Source organism: Convolutriloba macropyga, chromosome 1, assembly GCF_964194025.1.
Source record: "Convolutriloba macropyga chromosome 1, txConMacr16.3, whole genome shotgun sequence".
Classification (NCBI taxonomy): domain Eukaryota; kingdom Metazoa; phylum Xenacoelomorpha; order Acoela; family Convolutidae; genus Convolutriloba; species Convolutriloba macropyga.
Window position 1 is genome coordinate 33,591,819 of NC_134468.1, and position 23,422 is coordinate 33,615,240.

A 23,422-nucleotide genomic window follows, 5' to 3' on the forward strand; every position below is an offset into this window, starting at 1 on the left:
GGCAAAACTGAATGTTTAAAATCTTCAACTAATCTTCATCGAATAAAAATTTATTTCATTTAGTTATACATTCATCTAATGAGATACGAACTCAAATACTGAGAGGCCAGTATGCTGATAATTCTAAAGTTATAATTTTTTGCGGATTGCCGTCGAAGGCCATTGAACTTTTACTAATAAAGAAACGATTTTTCAATTTTTCCCAGTCAGTTTTCAACATGCTGTTTTTTTAAGTTCTAAAAAATTTAAGGGATTCGATCGTGTTTTTACTTCACTGGCCGATCCTAATGGGATTAATGTTCTCACTACTAACATCAAATTGCACTCTTTTTGGGAAGTTTCATCGACGAGCATTGTGTCAAAGTTAAAAAAAAATGAATAGCTTTCCTTCACTAAGTTATCTATTTGGCCATTTCGGAAACATACTCAACTCTCAAACAATCCTTTTGATAAGCCTTTTGCATTTTATAAGGTTTTGAATGAAAAAATAAATACCGCACCTTTTTGCTGCCATGTGTACACATATACCGCACTTATTGCATTAAAAAATTTGAATAAGACATTACAACATGACTAAATGCAGAAACTATTCTTTGATTTTTCTTACTAAATGATGTTCTCACAATGTAGAAAATATAAGATTAATTTACTGAGAAATGCAACACGCTTAGAGATAAATGAGTTTTACAACCATAACGAAAAAATAAACAGTACATAAAGTGTATTCTGTTCTGCGTATGGCATAGTTGCAACAACAGAAGTCAATATAAATTAACTTGGCTGAGTTGTCAGATTATCAGCAGAAAGAAGATGGAATTTGAAACAGAAGAAGATGTCAGTCAGTACGATGAGAAGCTGGTTCCTCCCATCTGTGACCATTATCAAGAATTGGTTGTTAAATCAGAAATCGAACACGACAATGAGAAATGCCAAGCACTTCATCTGTGCCAAAAGTTCTTCAATAATCCAGGAACATGCCAGAGACCAGGCTGTGCACTGAGTCATACATTGACAGGAATGATGTTTACAGAGAGCGAACGTTTACAGCGATAAGTTTTAAAAAAATGGTTTCCCACTGCCGTGAGTAATGGAAATTGACAGGTGGCGGATGAGTTCAATCAATAATAATGTTTTTTTACACTCCTGACAACTGATATTTTAAGTATGGCAAAAGAACACCAAGCGCTCAGTCCTCTGTTACTTTTGTGCTAAAATTTAATTAATCAAAAACGAAGAACCAATGCAAATGTAACTGAAGTTGGTTTTAGACTACAATAGTATTTGGCCGTAATATAGCAGGTGATTTATATCGCATGAAAAAAATATCAAAAAATAGTCATTTCTCTCAACTAATAGATTTCTCAGATTATTTTTCTGCTATAATAATAATAATAATAATAATGAATTTTTCTGAATGATCAAATACAGACATTATACAAAACAACTTCTTTCGTAACAACAAATTGTGATCATTCGAGAGAGAGCACCAAAAAGGCCGTTGGCCTGTCAAGTGGTGCCTCCATGTCAAGTGGTGCCTCCATGTCAAGCTATCCGCAATATGATTGTTTCCCTTTCACCATTGTAGTGAGAGGAACTATGCTTTTCAGACAAATTTTTCTATTCAATTTTTGCCGTAGAAATGTGTCAATAGAAAACTCACCATCGAATATTTCATTGCACGTCTTTTAATTTTATGCTTTTGGGGAGTTACGCCTAAGTTAAGACTAACTTTTTTTACTGTTCAATTCGGTTTTTGCTTAAAACTGTAATAAGAATCTAATGTTATTTGTTTCAGTCAACAAAGATTTTGGCTCTTTTTCAATTAGATACCAGAATTTTGGTTGTTTTGACATGACCTGGATCTGACTCGGGGCAAATATTCTATCAACTCAATTTACTTCGTCAGTAATGAGTACTTTGAAGAGATATTTGACAAAATGATTTGACATTTTTGAGCTGAATTGAGTCACATGCGGTAATCAACCAAATTGAGTAATGAACGAGATCAAATTGTCTGCTTTTTGCAATGAAATACCTTTATTTAATCTAGCACACTTGACTAGATTAACAGGGGGTTCTTTTGATTAAAAAAAACCTTTGAAAAGTGCGGATGTTTCTTTTTCACATTTGGCTTCTTTTTCCCCACAAATAAAATTTTCAGTTGGTTTCTAAAAGTTTCTAAAAACTTGGGGAAAAACAGGAATTGACAATGTGTTCTTTTGAACATTTTCACCTCCTGCTTCTTTTATGCTGAAATAGGGACTGGAACGCTTTTAAAATCTTATTAGAGGTATCACAATGCAAAAGAAACATTTCAGCCAATTATTTTTCAAAGAAAAATATCTGTGATATGGTTGCCCTGAATTAAGACGCATCTCCTCAAACGTTCAGTTTCTCTTGAGCAAAACGACAGCATGAAAGTTTTTAAAGTTTTGTATTGAAGAAAATAGTTTAATTTTGTACCTATATGAGCGTAAAACCCTTAAACTGTCTTTCAATGTCTTTCTATGTTTTTGTATGAAGAATTATTCTGAAAGATTGTACGAGACGAACGTTTTTATGCAACAAAGAAACGATCGGCAGGATGAACAGTTGTTTTGTGGAAATTTGATAATTCAGCAACTTAGGGTTCAGGGAAATTTTCCAATTGCGATCCATGGATTTCCATTAAAATCATAATGAATACCTAATAGAGTCCAAAATAAAATAGCTCTTTGTCGAGCTTCTGCATTGGAATAATAGTGAGAAATTAAACTATACTCGGGAACTTGTACAGTCGGGAACTTGTTAAATGTGTCAGTGTTGTATTTTGATTGAAATTATATAAAACAAGGCGGCTCGGTAATGTGCGATGGCACATAAAGTTCCGACCCCGCCCATCCACAATTTTGGCATAATTGTCTAGCAAATGAGGAACAGATAGAAAAACCCAAAAATTATTTTTTGCGAAAAGTCTTTTTCAAAAAATTCTGTATGAACGATAAGATAGCCTCCAAAGCAAATAACTCAGTGGAGTTAAAAATTGATGCATTAGCTTGATGTAATATGTCAATATTAAGAAAGCGAGTCAAGATGAACGTCAAAAACAAACAACAACAACAGCAACAAACATTATTTACATCAAAAAATTTTTTTCCCTCTTAAAAACTAAATTTAATAACAAAGTCAACATACCGTCAGATAAACCTAAAACTAAACAAAAATAACTAATAAATCACCAGAAACCATATGCGACCAGTCCATAAAAAGGTTTGGTAACAATTATACAAAAAAGAACAAAAACATTAAAGTGAAAAATATAACTTATTTTTTTGAAACAGTTAACTTCAAAGTAATAAATACCATTAGGAATCAATTAACATTACCATAAATTTACAATTACCACTGTTTCTAGAGAAGGGCATTAGGACCTGTCCTTCTTCATTTTTTAAAGCGGCTAAAATGAACAACAAAAAAAAACAAACAAAATTTCAATTGAAACTTGCCAGAAAACGCTGCCAAAACCCTCGAGCCATATTTTGTCCCTCAAAATATATTCGATTGCGCCTTCATCAAACAGCTATAAAGTAGTACGTGTCCATTCATTAGTAAGACTAGGTAACAAGTAGACAAAAAAGCGAAGTGCTAAAGTATGAAATAATTTCAATTTTTTTTTCGAAGAAAAATTACATTCAATGTCATAAAAGGCATTAATTACAAACAGAACTATTTGAATAGGGTCGTTTATTCAAAAAAAGGAAGCCCTCGAGACCTGCAGTTACCCAGAATATTTCTCGCATCTACAAAAAGAACGTCAAATAAGACAAAAAATCAAACTAATTTACATTTTTGTGAAAAACCGGTGTCGAAGCCACTAAGGTCATAACAAATTCATTAAAAAAAAAGATTTTGGGACACCAATCCCTTTTATTCCCTTGACACCCATAATGTCATATTTGACCTGTAATGAAATAACGAGATTAGCTAACAAAAAGAAACATAAAAAGAACAAAATTGCGAAGTTGAAAAGTTTTTTTTTTAATTTTGGAAAACGATTGTTTTCAAAGTCATGAAAGCCATCAGCTATTTTTTAATATCAGAATATCGGTTCTTCTATTCTTCCACGAAAAGCCAATGAAAGTTATCACTATGCAGGAAATTTCATACGACCGAAACGACAAAGTATAAATGACAGTTAAAAACAAAATTAAAAAATTCAATTGATTTCTTCAAGAAAGAGGCGTCGAGGCCGTTAAAACGATTATGTATATCATTCAGGATTTCAATATGTTCAATTGTGCTTTATTTTTAACGCTAATAATGTGACAAGAGAACTGTCAATAATGTGATAATGTGACAAAATTCGGAAACGTGAAAAACTGGCAAATATCGAAACAAACAAAAATCTGAAATCTTGTAGTATCAAAGCCAGAAAACAATAACTTCAGGCTTAAAACTGCAACCGAGAAGAAATGTTAAATCAGTAGAAAGAGGAAGCATTCTTTTTTTGCAGACACTAAGCTGGAAGTTGAACAAATTAAGAAAAAAATAGAGGAAAACTTAATTAAGCCATTATTTATTGAAAAGTCAATTATTTTTAAAAGAAACGACCATAAACTTTCAAGTTAAAATTTAAATGGATTAGCTTGGAGCTTTTTAGTAAGCAAACTGGTTGGACCTATCACTCCTGAGCATTGATTCGATATGTTCTGTTTTTTATTTTTAAAGAAAGGGTCCTTTTTTTTAAAAAAAAAGACCGACTGATTACAACCCGATTTCTTTGGGTGGTAGCAGTCCAAGAATGGCCCAAAACAAGCCCTGCTATTGCTTATTGTCCGTTAGGAACATTTGATTTTCGAATGTTGCAGATATAGATAATTTGTTAGTTGAAAACTCAAAATAAGTTCTGCATTTTTGATAATCAACGAGTAAAGTTAGCAAAAAAAGGCAAAGTTTTAACTACAGAGCACTCTCAGCGTACTCTGAAGTAGAAATAGCCCCCCTCTGAGTCGACAAAGATTGTATGAGTGTTGTTTGGAGGTGTACTGTCGGCAAACTTAATCAAAACGGACTAAAGTAGCTTATTTCGTGCTGTTTTTGTTGAAAAAGGCTAAATTTTGAAATATTTATCCACATTTTTTGACCAAAAAAATTAAATCAAAACAATGAACAATGCTTGTTCGTCTTCAAAAAGAAAATCAACGACACTATTCTTAAAAATTATAACAAATTTTAGCAAAATTGACGAAAATTTAGGCAAAAATTCCGGAAAATGTGAATAAAAAACAACGGGAATTCACTCTACTTCTCTGAAGTTCTCAGAAGAAATTCAAAATAAGAAAAACCGAGAAGATTTTTTATATTTAAAAATAAAATCAACAACAAGTTTTTAAAAAATGTTGACAAATTTTAGCAAAATTGGCGAAATTTTGGTCAAAAATTAGCGAAAATTCCGTAAAATGTGAATAAAAATCAACGGAATTCACATTTTTTTCACAAAACTTTAAACCTCGATAACTCCCTGTAGAAAACGAAAATTAAAAAAATCTTTTTAATTCCATATTCTACGCTGGACGAGCTTTCTAATGATACCACTCTCAACTCTCTACGATGAATGTATCGATCGGCGAAAATTCACTGAACAAAAAAAAAAAACCCATTTGAGTATATAGTTCCTCCCCCCTCAAGAGGGTCGGAACAATTAGCTATTATTTTCATTACATTGGTATAATTATTCAATATCCAGTTTACAGTTCTTGAGTTCATTTTATTACCAAACGTCATAGTATCAAACTTGAAATTTAAAATTGTTATCAATAATATTATTTTAATTAATTAATCTCATTTTTATTAATATTATTAATATTACTAGTAATATTATTATTACTATTATTATTATAGAAACTATAATTTTTATTAGTATTATTATATTTATTATTTTTATTATTATTATATTTTTTATTATTAAAATTATAATTATCACTGCCAATATTATTATTATCATTATTATTATAATTATTATTATTATTATTATTATTATTATTATTATTATTATTATTATTTTATTATTAGTATTATTGTTATTATTATTATTATTATTATTATTATTGTTATTATTATTATTATTATTATTATTTTTATGATTATTATTATTATTATTATTATTATTATTATTATTATTATTATTATTATTATTATTATTATTATTATTATTATTATTGTTTTCATTATTAGTATAAATATTATTATAAATAATATGATTGATATCAATATTATTATTTATTGATCATTATTAGTAATTATTTTAATTTTAATATTAGCAATACTTACTTTTAGTATTGATATAGAAATAAATAATTTCATTGGCAATAATATTATTTTTACTCCTACTGTTATTACCTATGTTTTTTTAAATTTTATTATTAATATTACTTCTCCTACTTTTTTAAATTACTTTTACCATTGTTGTTTTTATTATAGATATTTTAGTGAAATTATCATTAGCATTATTTTTGTAAAAATGGAGCTCTATTAAGTTCATAATGAAAATCTAATAACGTCTAAAATAAAATTAATTTTGTCGAGCTTCTGCCACGGAATAATAGTGAGAAATTAAACTATAGTCGAAAATATGTACAGTCCGAACCTTGTTAAATGTGTCAGTGTTGTATTTTGGGTCAAATTAAAAATAATTAGCTATTAAAAATCATTAGATTGATATAATTCTTCAATATCCTGTTTTGAGTTCTTAGGTTCACATTATTACGAAACATCATAGTATTAATACCATACGTGAGACTTAATACCATTATCACTATTTTTGTTTCAAATATTTAAACACATTATTATTAATATTTTTGTTAATAGTAGTATTATTTTCATTACTATTATTTTAATTAATTTTTATTTTATTAGTATTTTTTTAGTTTTATTATTTTTTTTACTATTTTTATTACTAACATTATTATTATTATTATTTTTTATTAATATTTTTATTTTTATTATTATTATTATTATCATTATTATTATTATTATTTTATTATTATTTTTAATATTGTTATTATTATTATTATTATTATTATTATTATTATTATTGTTATTGTAATTATTATTTTTATTGTTAATATTATTATGATTTTAATTCTTATTACTATTATTATTATTATTATTATTATTATTCTTATTATTATTATTATTATTATTATTATTATTCTTATTATTATTATTATTATTATTATTATTATTATTTTGATTATTATTATTATTATTAGTATAATTATTATTATCATTATATTATTATTTGTTTTATTATTTTATTTATTTAGATAAGAAATATTCGATCGCTGAATAAATCTATTAACTGCGTATTTGGACTTACCCCGTGGCGCAGTCAGCAATGGCGAAATCTCCCGTCGGATTAACCCTATTTTTGGACAAAGGACCTGAACCAAACATGGTATGGGAAAAAAGGTTTAGCTCAGCTAAACTAGCGATCATCGCAAAGGAAAGCATACAATTAGATAAACTATTAAGACCACGCCTCACAAATGCAGATCTAGCGTACCCTCAAGAACCCATCTACGAGCCTCAACATCGGACGAGACAACTGCAGAGAAAAGACAGAAGGAGCAACGCAACATAAAAAAGTTGACTGGCGAAATCAGTGCCAATCAATTGGGGACAATAGTGCCTATATAGACAACATACCTGGGATTAAAATATAAAACCTCATAATCTTTCACTAGGACATGAAGCGACAAACATGTTCCATCAAAGGAACCCTCCACACAGAAATGTCGAAATACACGACACACGCATTTATAGAAAAAATCAAATAAAACTCAAAGAAGTAAGGAATGAAATATTCGACAGCGACAGATATCAGTTCTTTAACTGCAAACAAGAAGTCAACGGGGCATTGGAAAAACTCCAAAGCAGACTCAAACAAAAAGCGGCCTTATGCAATTGCGAAGAAATAGAAGACAGCCTAGTAAAGGTATATTTGTTCAAGGCATGCGAAACCCCCAAATACAGATGGATCTAATATCAGAAGATACAGACTCAATCGGGACACTACAGTATGCACTGGCACAAGAAAGAGGCCAAGAGAATAAACAGAGAATGACAAACAACAATAGGAACAACAACAATATACACCCAATTGGGACACCATGAGTACACTATATACACCGAAAGAACATACCACAATGAACAGGCATCCTACCAACACCAAAACTGGCCCTACTCCAGATTGTAAGAAAAGCGGGTACAAGTTTTTGCAAGGCAACCTAAACACATGCCCACCAAAACAAGAAATAGGTCGAATCTGCAAGAAAACAGGACATTATGCAAAAATGTGTAATGCAGAAAAGCCATCAGACCAGTACAAAGGAAACATTACCGAAACAGCACACAAAGCCAGAGCACACCAAACGCACAAACACACAGCAATAGCCAGCAAAACACAAGAAGAGTTAGAAATATCATTATAAAACCAGAGGAAAACATATTACAAGCAGGAAGCCTACACTTCGCAGAAATTGAATACGTGGACCCAGAAAGTACATGTTACATCCGGGAAACGATGGAGGACTGGAGCAAAGTCGACATCATAAAACAAAACTGGACGGAGACAAGAATCAAAATGATCAACAAAACACAACTCGGAGAGTACTGGATGGAAACCTATACGGGTGGCACTAAACTACACTTGCTGGTAGACACAGGAAACTCCCGAATTTTCGTTTCACAGACAACAGCTAATCAACTTATCTCAAAATTCGGCAAGGTTATTACAAAGAACACAACCCAATTGGGCAAATGCCGAAGCTTCAACAACAACAAAATCAAAATACAAGGCGTCGTCAGCATAAACGTCACATCTGGGAAAAGTGCCGCAAAAAACTTTGAGATCCTAGTAGTACCACACAACACGGTTAACCTTCTGGGCAGAGACGTCCTCCAGAAACTGCGAATACACCTCTCACAAAAACAAAAAGTTGAGAAAACTATGAATATACAACTAAACAAAGGTCAACAAAAAACACACAATGATGTTCAAAAAATATCCGCCCGCACCTATGCGCCCATTTGTACCGCTAAAAAACCATATAACCAAATCCACATTCAAACAATAATTCAAACCAACACATCACAAAGGACGAAGAGTCCCACTTTTTTTAAATCGATAAAATTGAAAGAGAACTGAAAAAAAATGGACGAAAAACAAATAATCAAACCAGAAAAATGCTCGGAAGAATACTTCATCAGTGCTGTATTAATAACAGTCAAAAGCGATAACTCGATAAAAACAACACTTGATTCTAAAGAACTCAAAGACGCTATCCACAAAAACAAATAACAGATGCAAAGCTTCGAATATCTCATGGGCACTTTATCCAAAAGACTTACTTAAAAAATAAAAATGCACACTTTACTTCTCAAAAATAGACCTAAAATATGGTTATAGTCAAATCCTACTATATAGAGATACACAAAAACATTGCAATTTTAAGATGCCGGGAGGAAACGGTACAGGCATATATAATTTATGAACGGATTCTATGGACTGACAAATATGCCAGCCATATTTCGAAAAGCAACGGACTTCACACTAAACAACATAAATTCCGCTCACGCTTTCTTAGACGACAGAATAATCTTTACAAAAGGATCCACAGAGAATCACGAAAAAGAACTTAATGAAGTCCTTTAAAGACTAGGCAATAAAAACCTAGCAATAGGCCTACAAAAATGCCAATTCGCACAAACAAAAAAATCATGGCTAGGATAAAAAATAAGTCCTAACGGGGTAATCCCAACAGAAAAGCAAACTAGCGCAATATCCGAAATGGAACAAACACATACACTTTAGCAACCACGCTCCTTCATGGGAAGCATCCACCACATGATAAAATTCATACCACATTTATGAAACCTAACCGCCCGTCTAAGACCTCCATTGTCTGCAGAAAAAACATAAGAGGGTCCAAACTCAAATGGACCATAGAAAACGACGTAGCATTCGCCAATATAAAAACAGCTATTGCAGCAATCATAGCAAAAAAATTTTGACACGTCAAAACCCACAAGGGTTAGATGTGACGCAAGCAAAAACGGCTAAGGAGTATGTTTAGAGCAATTTGTTGACAACAACTGGCAACCAATTTCATATGCCAGCAGATTCCTAAACAACAATGAACAAAGACACTGCATCAATGAATTAGCACTCTCAGCAGTGGTATGGCCATAAGAACATTACAAATACTACCTGTACGGGTGCAAATTCGAGCGAAAAACAGACCACAAAGCACTCCTATCGGCCCTGAAAAACAACAGGGGAAACAAAACGTTGCCGAGTCGCTCAACTAGATGTGTAGATAGACTTCTACTATTTGATTTTACAGTCCATTATATACCAGGAAAAATGGGCTTCGCTGACTATTTCAGCAGATATCCCAACTCGGCAGAACCACCAATCTCAGAAAACGATACGAATTACGTTATCAATATTATGAGAATTTCAACCAATAAGAAAGCGACAAAAGCAAGCACGCGCAATGACGTCATAAGCGAAAGAAAATAAGGCAGCTAAAGCAAACACGTTTTTAGCCTTAATCGTTACCAAAATCAGTCGCTTCTTGTCAATTCAAATTGCAAAACACATATAAACACAAAAGTACACGTTTGTACAAGAAATCGCCCCCCAAGAAATACCAACAATCAAAAAATTATAAAAAGATATAGATCAAAAAACAAGATGAGTTCCATTCCCCTACAGAACAAATCAGATTTACTTAGCAATGATAACATAATCCCACAAGATTCCTTTTCGATTAAAATAAGCACACAAACAAACTAAACCAACATCAAATGTTGGAAAAAACACAGAACCCCTAGACACCAACCGGGTAGAGAACACATTCGGCGATCCCCAACCGGGCAATACTCCCTTACAATTAGCAAACCTCAATAAGGTTATGAATGAACAATTTATAGCCGAAGCTACATAACTTGACAACCAAAGTTGCAGGATCCGAAAGATGATTCTAAACAAAGATTGGCTCGCCCTCAAACATTATTCAAACAACTGGTATACACTTCGGAAAGATCTCTCAGTTAGCGGGACCGGATCTATGCTTTACGACGGCAAACTTAACTTACCACTCAGTTACGAGACATCGCCTTACACTCAATACATAAACCTAGACGGGAGAGGTGGGTATGATGTTCAAGGCCCAACTTATCTGGTTTCCGCGTATTCACTGGGAAATCGTGCTAATAGCACAAAAATGCATACCATGCAGAGCCACAGGTAAGAACCTAAATACATTAATTCCTCAAAACACTCACACAAAACCTTATTTACTCACAGATCCTAACGAAGAACTCCATCTAGACTTCACAGGACCAATCATAGAAAATAACAAACATACATATATAATAGTAGCTATCGACAGATACTCCAGATACCCACATGCAGAAGCATACTACAACTGTGAAACAGAAACAGTCTTAAGCTACCTAAAGAGCTACATAAATTTTGACGGCATCCCCCTTGCGATCAAGCACAAGCATTTAAATCAAGGAACTTCGAAATTTTTTTGCAAAGATAGCAGCAAAAAATTGATAATCGCACCCGTAGGAGATCTGCAACATCATTTGCTTTTTTGATCTGCTTTTTTTTTGCTTGCCAACCAGAGTGCAAATTTTCATTACTCGTGTATGTGGATTCTTCAAACAGTTCAAACAGAGCGAAATTATAACTTGCTAAACAAAGATCAACTATGACTCGCAAGATTTTGAAAAATTCTTTGTTTGAGAAATTTTTCTTCCGTCTCAAGAGCCTACAGAGGAACGATATTCTAAACAATATATGAGTCCCATATATATATACATACATACATACATATATATATGTATGTATATATATATATATATGTATATATATATATATATATATATATATATATATATATATATTATATATTATATATATATATATATATATATATATATATGTGTGTGTATGTATGTGTATAAAATGGACGCATACAATATTTTCGTTTCGAACATCTTTGCTATGTAAGCTCTTGATACGGAAGATAAAGTTCTCCTACAAAGTCTTTTTGCAAGATTATTTCAGAATCTTGGTTAATGTGAGGTAAAATGAATAGTCGAACACTCAGGCAGCGATAGCGTTCTATTTTATAGGAGAACTTTATTTTGGAGGATATGCGCTCTATTTTTTGTCTATACTTCCTGACTTTCTTGCCTATACTTTTATAATTGATTGCATAAATTAGTTTTGAAAAGGCATGATATTGTAGGGCTGTAAATGCTCTAATTATGTCCTTGATAGTTTATTTCTGATATATTCTGTAACATTTAATATCTTTTTTTTGTAACTAGACTATTAAAAAGAAATAAAATTAAAGATAGCTTCTTCCTTGAACTGCGCTATCGCTGCTATGTGATCGATATTTAATCTTATCTAATATTGACCAAACACTTTTCATTGGTTTTTTTGGAATGGGCAGCTGAAAATTCGGGTCAGTTTAATTATATTTCAGCTTATAATGTACATTTTAGCCAAATTTTGCACTTTTTGGCGCATTCATCGGGTTTCTTTTGCGGAATGAGCTGAAACTGGACTGAAATGCAGACCTAGGATGTCTCATGATTTGGAAAAACTCGTATTGTTTGGGATTATCTTCAACTCCAATTTTTTTTTTCATTTTTTACCACTGTGTAATATGTAAACATCGTCCTTGTTGTAGACAAAGACAAAAAACTGCTTTCTTCACGTGGTCTTGTGCCTGACTATCCTGACATCATGACATTGCTTCGAGATTTAATTCTGAGCGATGACGCAAGGCCTAATGCTAAAATTCCAGACTATTGTAGACAGTACAGCAGCGGAAATGCGTGTAAAGATAGACAATGTCCTCTTGTACATGTAAGCAAATGCAAAAACGCCTTAAGCTCCAATCCGCAACAAGCCTGGGAAGCTAGGTGCAAACTCCTGGCCGCTGGTTTTGACACCAATTCGAGAAACGCTGTGGAATTATACCTGAGCCTGGAAAAACGTAAAAATGACGTCACGGTTGTTCCAAAACGACGCCGTGGTTCAAGCGATTCTGATACAGGCAATCACTCCCGAAAGATTCCGAATTCAAATTGTGGCATTACTGGCTTGAATTCTGCGAATTTTGCTAGAGCAACAATGTCAACAGTTGAGTTCAGAAATTCGAGATTTGCTGATGTAGAATTTCTACCTTACATTTGCGTTGACCACCTTCGAGATATGTGCCCTTTTTCTGCAACCGAGTGTTCGAATATTCATACAAATAACCTTTTTGTATGGCAGTATAAATCGAATGACTCGGCCTGTTGGAATAATTTTCCAGATTTTGAAAACAACGCTCTAGAAGCGATGTACTGCATGCCCGAAATTGAACCAGTTCCAGGAATTATAGACGGACCAAAACTAAAAGTGCTGTTTTGGTTTAAAGATATGAGGACGAAGATTTTCAAAGATGGCTCCGGTGGCACTCATGCCCGGCTTAGACGGGTTGAAGTACCTGGACTGATGTGGAACTACTTCTACAGGTTCTCCCGGCTTGGAAGTCCTTGGAGGTTGATGCGGAAATTCAACGACAGTGGAATTAATTCTGAAGATGTGCATGAAATGTTTGAAAGTTTACCTCCAGGCGAAATCAAGGTACACCCGTTTGAAATTAAAAACCATGATAAAAAATCGACGCAGAATTTGTTCATGTTGAAGTCTGAGCTTCCATCTCAGTATTTGATATTTCAAATGAGTGAAAAGAAAACAAACGTGAGTTTCATCAAACGACGGCCTCATTGGCACAAACCCAGCTTGGAGGATTACTTGGAAAGTATATATTCGAGATATGTGTTATTGGTTGCACGAAATCCCTCAAAAGGAACTGTCTTTTCTTTTTTTATCAGGAGTGAACGAATTAGTTCTTGTTTTTGCACTGTGAACGGTTTGTATGGCGCTTGTGAAAATATAGAAAGTACCAAGTACCAGACGTACCAAAATATAGAAATTTTACTGCTGCTGGCCAATCACAATTGAGAAAATAGGAATACTGTTTTCTGATTGGCTAATTGCTCAACAAACTCTCGTTTTAAAATAGGATATGCGTGTTAACGTAAAATTGCTCAGAAATCGCGATTAGCCGAAATAGAAAAATTATACTTTTTTGGGGGGAAACTGGTCTCACGTTCGGTTGTGATAGATTCATATCGAGTCCCACGGGCCGCTGAGGCATGGCCATGGCCCGCGAGGCATGGCCAGATGCGGTAAAAATTATAATCTAGCATTAGGCTATGTCTAATTTAGGCTAATTGAACGCATAAGGTAGTGTTTTAAATTTCTCAACCAATCACATTCGTTGAAATTTCTACATTTTGGTACGTCTATTTGTTAAGACGTCACCGGTTTGTATACTCATTGACAAAAGTAAACGCGCAAAATAGAAGTTTACATGTCAGCTGCGGTTTTGGAATTCAATTGTCGTCACTATAATTTTCATCGTTCTTGATTTTTATATCCGTCGATGCATAATCAGATGTTTAATTCATCTAAATATAGAAAAACTGACAAACCAACCAACAGAGAAAATCTAGATAGAAATTGGCCGGTTTCCTATTAGGAGCAGCAAACTCAGTCCCACGCAAATTGTTATCAATTTGACTGTTCTTCCGCCATTTCAAGAAAGATTGTTACTTTGAATTCAACAACTTTATAATCAAATAAGTTGAAAAAAATTCACGTAGGATTGAAGATACTGCTTCTTTAAAAAAATTGGTCAACCTCTACCTTGACTCTCTTTATAAGTAGGCTTTTCAATAAATGTAAAGTAAGTTATGCGTCGATTGATTGCAATATCGAAAGAAAAAGTGAAAGAGGTGACTAAAATTGACCTCAAATACGGACAGTTCACCATATAGATTTGACATTACTGCGTTTACGTTTAACAGTGAGTCTGTAGTCTAAAAACAGAGATACAGTCTATTACCATTATTATCTGTATAAAATATAACGGTTTAATTTAAACAGAGTCGAAGGTTTCCTGGAAAATTTAAAAAGCACTTACAGCTGCTTAAAAAAAATTTTGGCGGAAAAAGTATGCATAATTATTTGCTTAACATGCTGAATTTTCAATGCATTTGTTACGTTCATTCATGTAAGTGGAATGTCATGTGGAATGTAAGTGTAACTCTTTCAAACTTCAAGTGGAATGTCATGTCAAATTTTGCCGCTGATTTTTTCTTGCGGCAGTCAGCGCATTATTTTGCACACCTTCAGCGCATTTCTCACATAATAACCACCCCCACTCAGGAACTTCCGTTTTCAACACATCCAGCACATATCTTGCACGTTTTCAACACTTCCCGCGCTTTTACACGCTTCCAGCACTTTCCTCACATAATTTCTACACTTTCATCACATTTTTCATACATATTTTCAGAACTATCTTGCACAATTTAAGCAATTTTCAGCACTTTTCTTGCATATTTTCTTAAAAACTATCAACATTTTCAGCGATTATCTTACAATTTTCAACACTTTCCTAACGGATTTTTGACAATTTCAATGCATATCTAACATCTTTTCAACACATTTTTTACACAATATCAACACTTTCACCACTTGTTGCTGAAATATTGAACACTCTCCTTAGACAATTTTAGCACTTTCAGCGTCTTAAATAGGTTTACGATTTCCTTAGACAATGTCCGCATTATTAAATAATGTCTAAGACAATATCCAAACCATCAATTGATTTTCTACATGAAAATCACCACCTCATCTGGCTTGAACTCCCTTGTATAGCTCTGAATGAGCTCAATTTTGAAGTGTTGAATTTATGTAAGATATGTGTTGAAAAATGTGCTTATTTATTGTAAAAAATGCGTTTACAAGTGCTTAAAATATTTCTATTCAACGCATTCAACATCTAAAATGAAACTGTCAATATAGTCAGCACATTTCAGTGCCAAAATAGCAAGAAACAGTTCCTTTTAAAAGATTGTGAAGTTGGTGCTGATGGAACGTGCATACGACACTTGGAAGTTCCCTGTCGTCGAGAGGGATGCTTGATGGAGAACAGAAACGAGGACAGCTACGTTTGGTTTCAAAGAGAAAGTGCATTTCACAACTGGCAGGCGCTATCAAGAGAGACAGGAGAATTTTTGGAAAAACATTTTAGAAACGTTAACATTTCTGAGATTCCAGCTGATGAAGACCGCAATTATTCAGTTTCCTTTGCTAATAATGGTCATTTCAAATGCTACGCTACTGAAAAACATGTATACGACCAGGTTGATCTACGACGAGAGCATTACAACAACTTGTCTTGGGGTTGGTACTGGCAGGAAAAGTCGAGAAATTTTCCTCAAGTAATCAGACCAGCTATTCCGGACTTAATGAAATCTTACCGGTGTCCAGCTAGTGATTATAACTGGCGCGCATTTGACCTCCCAGGATGTGCCATCCAAGTGGAACAAATTACTAGCCCGATGCTGGAAGAACAGTACCAGAAGTACCTTGCTTGGGAAAACCGAAAAGTGTCGATGGATGATGAGGGTCTGGAAACTAATGTGAACAAACTTTTGTTAGTTCCCGTTAACAACACGATACACGAAATAGATTTTGAGCGATTCATCTTGAGAAATATTATGACAAACAAGGAGACTATTATCAGAAGACGTCCCAAAAATGAAAATGGCATGGAACTTGCAAAAAGCGAGGTATGGGTACCCCGTCATTTGAAACTTAACCTGCCCGGTAACAATGCAATTAATTACAGCGATCTCTACAGCGGGCAAATTCACGACATTCTTGAAAACTATTTCAAGCCTTTACAAAGTGAAGAGCCAACAGGATACGTGGCAGTTATTGACCATGAAAATTGGAGCAGGTATCAAAAGAAGAGAGGTGAGATCATTTCAAGCCGAGGGGAGGAATTTTTGAACGAAACTGTTCTGCTGAAAGAGATCAAACTAAAGATTCATTCTAAGGAGGAGGAAAATAACACCACGTGCAGTTCTTATGTTTCTGACTGCTACATGAAGGGATCTGTGCTGAAATATGAAATAGACAGTAAAGTTTATGGGACGACGAATGAGAGATACGCAATTGCAGTTCTCCTTGTTAGTGTGGGAAAATTCAAGCAAGGAAATAGCCTCGATGAAATTGACGTTAATGTGAACGATGCATGCGTTGACTATGAAAAAAGTCCTCGACGCGTCATTGTGGCGGATGTTGATCAAATCTGTCCATTGTACATTGTAAAGTATAATTAGTGGTTTCAGTCTCATCTTAATGATTTGAGGGGATTCAGAGACATGGCAACAACTGGATTCAAAGCAGCTTTCAAGGCATCAAGTAAAGTCCCCCTCAGATTTTATCTAAAGGATATTATAAATATTGTAAATATCAATCTCAACTTATTACAAAGAAGACATTGCAAAATCAAATTTAGTTTTCATAACCAGTTGACTCGTCCAATCTCACGAATGAAAAGAAACAGCTTTTTATACTTAACTATATGTACGTATTTCCCAATAATTATTACATATTAACTTTATATCTGCCTAACATATCTATAAAGGTAGTGAGTTGATTTTACAAGATGTAAGAGATGTATTTGAGAGATGTAATAATAACCAGACAGCTCGTGCGAGTCTGAGCGTAGCACAAAACCTTACAAAATACATCTCAGGGTTACAACAACAACTTTTAAATACTGTCAAAGAAACCGTTAGGATTATCCCAAAGCAACTAATATGGAGACATTTACTTGTACTGTTTGAACCGAAAAAATTGCTGTCTTTTTTTTCGCAAAAAAGAATTCAACTCAATCAAGAAAGATAAGTATAGTACAATTTGAAAGATAGAGACACAGAAAAAACAGACAAGCACACACACCACACATACACAAATAAGGAGAATAACACTAAAAAACACATTTTTATAATTTTTTGGCAATTGATTTATACTAAAGATTCGTCATTGTTCATTTAGGTCTTCTTTGTTTTTAGAACAACTATACGTGGACTTTTCGAGATTTATGCGAGATTTCGAATCCGGGCTAAAAATTCTTTCATGGAATACGGCTTTGTAACTTACGAAACATGCCCTGAGCGATACCACTGGCCAGGCTTACTTATGCGTGAAGAAGTATCCGTTAAAAGATACAATTTGATCCTTACATTTCTCTGAACGGTAAACGAAAATGATTTCTTAAGAAACAATTAGGGGAAAAACCGAGTATTTAAAGACCAATGCGATTTTCAGGAATTAGTTTGATGAAGTAATCTAATCATCTAGAAGTACATGTTGAATACTAATTGTTCGCTATTATCTTGAAAAAAAAATCAATATTTTGTACATTAAGACACTCTACAGCGGACCGGATCTTTTGGCTGAACCTCTTGGCCTTGAATGTGGGTATTGGCCAGACACAACGGACAAAAATGTGATTTTTGGCGAAATCAGACACAAAATTGTGGGTTTTGGCCAGTACAAGCAGATCGGATTTAGGATATTCGCCAGAACCAACTTACAAAAAATTGCCAATGGCCAGACAGAACGGAACAAAAACAGAAGGCGCGACCAAAACCTATTCCAAACCATTGCATCGGGTCGCACCGGACCCATGTCCGCAACGCAAATTGGTCTGGCTAATAACTGTCTTGGTTTGCGACCTCATCCTGGTCAATAATGGCGGTGTTGAGTTACATAAAATAGCTATAAGTATATTGAGCAGAACACTAGGCAAAATAACTGGTTCAAAACGCTCTCTCCGAAACAAAAAAAATCAGAACAGAATTTAAAACAAAAGATAGTTTGATATCTAGCCAGATTCCTGCAAAAACCGCTCATCAACAGGTTTTGTTTATTTCTATCGAACTGGCAAGTGCTTACGATGAGTGACAAGTTTATATACTCGATGAGTGACAAATTTATAGTAGATACTGGCCATGTATGTTCGATTTAACAAAAATAATAAGCAAAAAGAGGTTTCTCGCTTCCATTTTCTCATTTTCCACTCAAAAAAATTAAAAATGAGCGCTATGAGCAGAACTGAATTTGAAAAAGGAGCCAAATGTATTATAAAAATTGAGAAAGCAAAAAGTGCGAATTTGTGGAATAGGCAAACAAAAACAGACATTGAGTTCGAAAGGATTATATCAACATTCCGCTCATTTTGTTTGTTTCTTGCTTCTATTTTGCGCCCATTTTAAAGTTTTACGCAACCATTTTGCTCAACGACATTTGGTTACAGAGATATTTGTTGGTATTTTATTTTTTGTATCTATGTTTAAGTATTACGGCCTGGTTGTCTGATTCTTTGAGATATAGGAACATAGAATGAAGAAACATTCGGAACCATAATCAAAGGCACGTTGAAAAAATTCTAACTTATGTGATAACAAGTTATTCATAACAATCATATCATTTTTGGGCTTTAAAGGGTCGAATCATTCTTAAAGTGTTATCTTAAATTGAGTTGAAGCAATTGATTCATTAAAGTTCTGAGCCGCCTAGGCCTGTATTTCGCAGCAAACACTACCACCTTGCCACAAATTATAGCTGTTTTTGGAGTTTTGTTGACAAGAATGACAACAGGATTACTTGGTTTTAATTAATATTGCGCTTTTTTTAAAAACGTCTTTGAGGTCCGTTTAAGAAACAAGGTTTTAAAAGAGCCATCTAAATAATAAACCGTAATCAACAATTTGGCCTGCCTAATCTGCATTATGTCATGCGGCCTGGTTTCTTGTAATTGGTCATTCGAACCACTTTAGCGGGGGAGGGGGATTATATGCTCATATGTTTTTTTTTCAATCAATTTTAACCAATTGATGTATTCATCATAGAAAATTGAGAGTGATGGGGTAATGTTAGAAATCCCGTACCGCGTAGATTATAGAAAAATGGTTTTCTAATTTCTGTTTTCTTCCAGGCAGTCATCGACGTTAAAAATTTTGGTGAACATTAAAATGATATCCGCTGTTCTTGTTCACATTTTCCGGAAACCTTGCTCATAATTCACTTTTTGCTGTAATTGGTTAAACTTGTTGACATTAGTTTCATTGATTTAGCCTAAAAACACAAAGGATGGTTGCTGACTGGTTTGATCTAAAAACTTAAGCTCAAAATTAGCTAATTTAGTTTAAATATTCAACTTTTTTCACCAAAAAAGCAAAATGTTACGGCTGCTATCTGACTACATTTCCAGAATAACTTTACGCCGCTGGTTCGTAAATCTTTTAGGTCCCGAAATTTCAGATCAGAAAATCAATCAAATATTATTTCAAACGCATGTGTCGGTTGCAACTTGGAACTCGATAAAAGATAATTTTATTGAAAATGTATTCAGATTTAACAAAGTAGTCCAGTGATTGGATAGAGACAATGCAATTGATTCTCACTGTAATCTGAGCAACTAAATAATTAACAATTTGGAACAATTTTTACATTATAAGTAATCAACAGCATAAACGTTAACATTTTGGTTTCTGGATTATCAAACAATATTAATTCAAGAAAAGCACAATATATGAGTGGAAAAAACCCAGAATAACATTAGCAGAATCATTTAAGTGATATAGGTTGGTTAAACATACCTAAAAATTGAAAAATCTTTATGAAATTGAACAAAATCAGAAAAGTTGTTGTTTGAGAAAATAAAGAGGCCAATAGTAAATGTCAAACACCCGAAATGGTCATTTAAAATTTGTAACAATTTACTATGACATTCTAGCACTCACTAAGCTCAAAAGAATGAATTAAGAAAAAATAATAATTGCTCCGTAGCTAAGTATTTAAAAATTTTTGCTGAATTTTGAGATTTTCTCATACGCGTTCTTCTCAAAAACTTTTGTTGAAATTTGGGCAATCCAATAGAACTGTTGTACAGCTGGTCGGAAATGAAAGTCAAACCCCCCCCCTTTATGTTGCTATCTCTGACTTCACCTTCAAGGTCAGTTTTCACTTTGAAGAAAGGGTTAGTGTATCATATGAACAGTAGCAGCAGTTTTCGGGAAAACTGACACCTAATATAATATCTAGTCGGCTTGAGACTACTGACAATTGATAAACACTTAAAACACCTAATTGTGCACAGGTCGGGACAATAAATTAGAATATTACGTAATGAAAAAAGTTCTGACCGCAACATAGCCGGCCCAGTTTTTGGTCATTTTCCAAAAATAACATCATTTGCGGTCTCTATTGACTGGTATAAGTTTTATTCCTGGTCATTTGTAAGATCCCAGTGGAGTTTTTATTAAAGCTGCACTTATTATCTAATCATGAGTTCTGCAGACTTCCTCAACTCTACCCAAAGGAAAGTAACAGGAATGAGTATGCTTGTCTGTTATCCAAACAAGACCTCCTTTCTTGATCTCTTCTGGTTCTTCCTTTGCCTATTTCTTCTTCTGCTGCAACGTAAGAAAACACTTGTTCATCCAACGATTTCAATCTGCAACTAGGATACAATTTTGGTCACGAAAAACGTTTCTGTAGCTAACTGTTGTTCCAGAAAACAATGCATTTGGCGAACTCACCTTAACATGACCAATTGTGAAGTGATTTGGCGTTAAAACTTGTACATCGGAAATTTTACTGCCTGGGTCAGTAGTAAAAGCATGGATGTTTAGAAGTTTTCGACAATACACAATACCGTTCGCTACCTGTCATCCTTCAGGTTTTGCTTTCCCAAGTCATTAAACAGCGCTTTTTTGTAGGACCGTACCAATCTTTCACAAACTCCACCAAATTTAGGCGCTGCTTCTAGATTGAAAGGCCATTTGGTGCCGGACTCGGATTATTTTACTGTGATTTCATCCCTTTGAAGCACAGCGAAGCACTCCTGGAACTCTCGTGCTGCTCCAACAAAATTTGAACCATTATCCGAACAAATTGTCTTTGGCTGACCTCGTCTTGCAAGGAATCGATGGACTGCATCAAGACATGAAGCCGTATTAAAACTGACAACTAACTTTAAGTGGACTGCTCGTACACTTAGGCACGGAGACAGTTTTACCCATTTCTTTAATGTCCGTCGAAATATCTTTTTTGAAAGCTCCAAAATAATCAACATCTTTGTTCGTAAACGGTCGGTCATTGTTCATAACCCTGTCCATCGGAAAATCACTCAAATGTGGTGGCTTGATGCTTGCAAACAATCGAAACTGTACACAATTATGTTTGACTGATCGGAGGGCTTTTCGTAACCCAATTCTCTAAAACTTCTTTTGGACTTCATTTCTAATATACTCGACACCTTCAACGTGAAAGACTTTGTGCTGATAATTCAAGTACAGCTGAACTGCTCTGTGCTAGCTGGGTAAAGGGTAACTGCTCTGTGCTAAAGGGTGTTTTGTTTCATGTGGCAAATCTGCTTTACGTAGTCGCCTTTTTGCCCTCAAAATCCCGTTAGAGTCGATGAAGGGTACCAATGAGACAATCTTAATGTTTGGCGAAATCGTTTTGCCAGATAAAGGAAGTTTTCTTTCTATTGGATAGCTTTTTGTCTGAACAATTTTCCAGATGACATCTTCAGCCACATTTAACAACTCGTACACTGGCTTGTATTTATGCTTCAATGACAAAATCCACAAAACTGTTCTGTGCAATCGGTTGAGCTGGCTGAAGTTTTCACAGTTTCAGATGTTTTGACTATCATCCTTAGCTATGAACACAATAACGTCCATAACTTGCTCAACTGGTTGCTGGTTGTCTTCTTCCAAAACGATTGGTTGTTTGAGCCACTTGGGGCTTTGAATCCGGTTACTTCTCGACACATGGTCAAAAATAATTCCTCTCGTTCCTAAATCGGCTGGCCTATTCACACCCGCAATTTAAAGCCATTAGTCGAGTGTTGACGTGTCCAATATTTCTGCAACACGAATGGCTACAAAAGTGGGTTGCTTAACGTTGCTTGACCTGATCTACTGAATTACTGTTATGGAATCTGACCACATAAACGTTTTGTGAAAATGAAGAGAATGCTCTTCAATCTCTATAGCACCGTTCAGTCTGTTTCCAGTGACTGCTGCCATTAATTCCAGTTTCAGAGTTGTGTGATGTTTCACTAGAGCAACTCGTGTTTGCCCATGATGAACTTCTCGTTCTGCTTTTTCGGTTTCTGTAACAAGGTAAGGTACAGCACAGAAGGGATCTTCAGAGGCATCACCAAAAATATGCAATTCATTTGTGACGTTTTCATTGCTTGTTTGATAATATCTGCTCACTTCGAAAGCCTCACCGTCATTCAATTCAGCAATCCAATCTGCAAACTGGTTATTCAAGTTTTCGTCAATGTTGGAGTCCCATTATTATCCTTTCGTTTGCCATATTCCTTTCAGAATGATTCTTCCTCTGATGACAAACGGT

The 23,422-nt window shown here is 34.2% G+C and overlaps 2 protein-coding genes across 2 annotated transcripts in view; both read left to right on the plus strand.

Annotated features, from left to right (window-relative positions):
* Positions 1 to 23,422, plus strand: part of LOC142338034 (DNA replication licensing factor mcm5-like) — a 409,068-nt gene that overhangs the window by 313,744 nt on the left and 71,902 nt on the right. The window lies entirely within an intron of this gene.
* LOC142339244 (uncharacterized) lies at positions 658 to 17,319 on the plus strand. The gene is made up of 3 exons (XM_075389150.1): positions 658 to 1,000; positions 12,759 to 13,933; positions 16,009 to 17,319. Exons 1-3 carry the CDS (start codon positions 811 to 813, stop codon positions 17,317 to 17,319), a joined length of 2,676 nt encoding a protein of 891 aa, XP_075245265.1. The 5' UTR covers positions 658 to 810.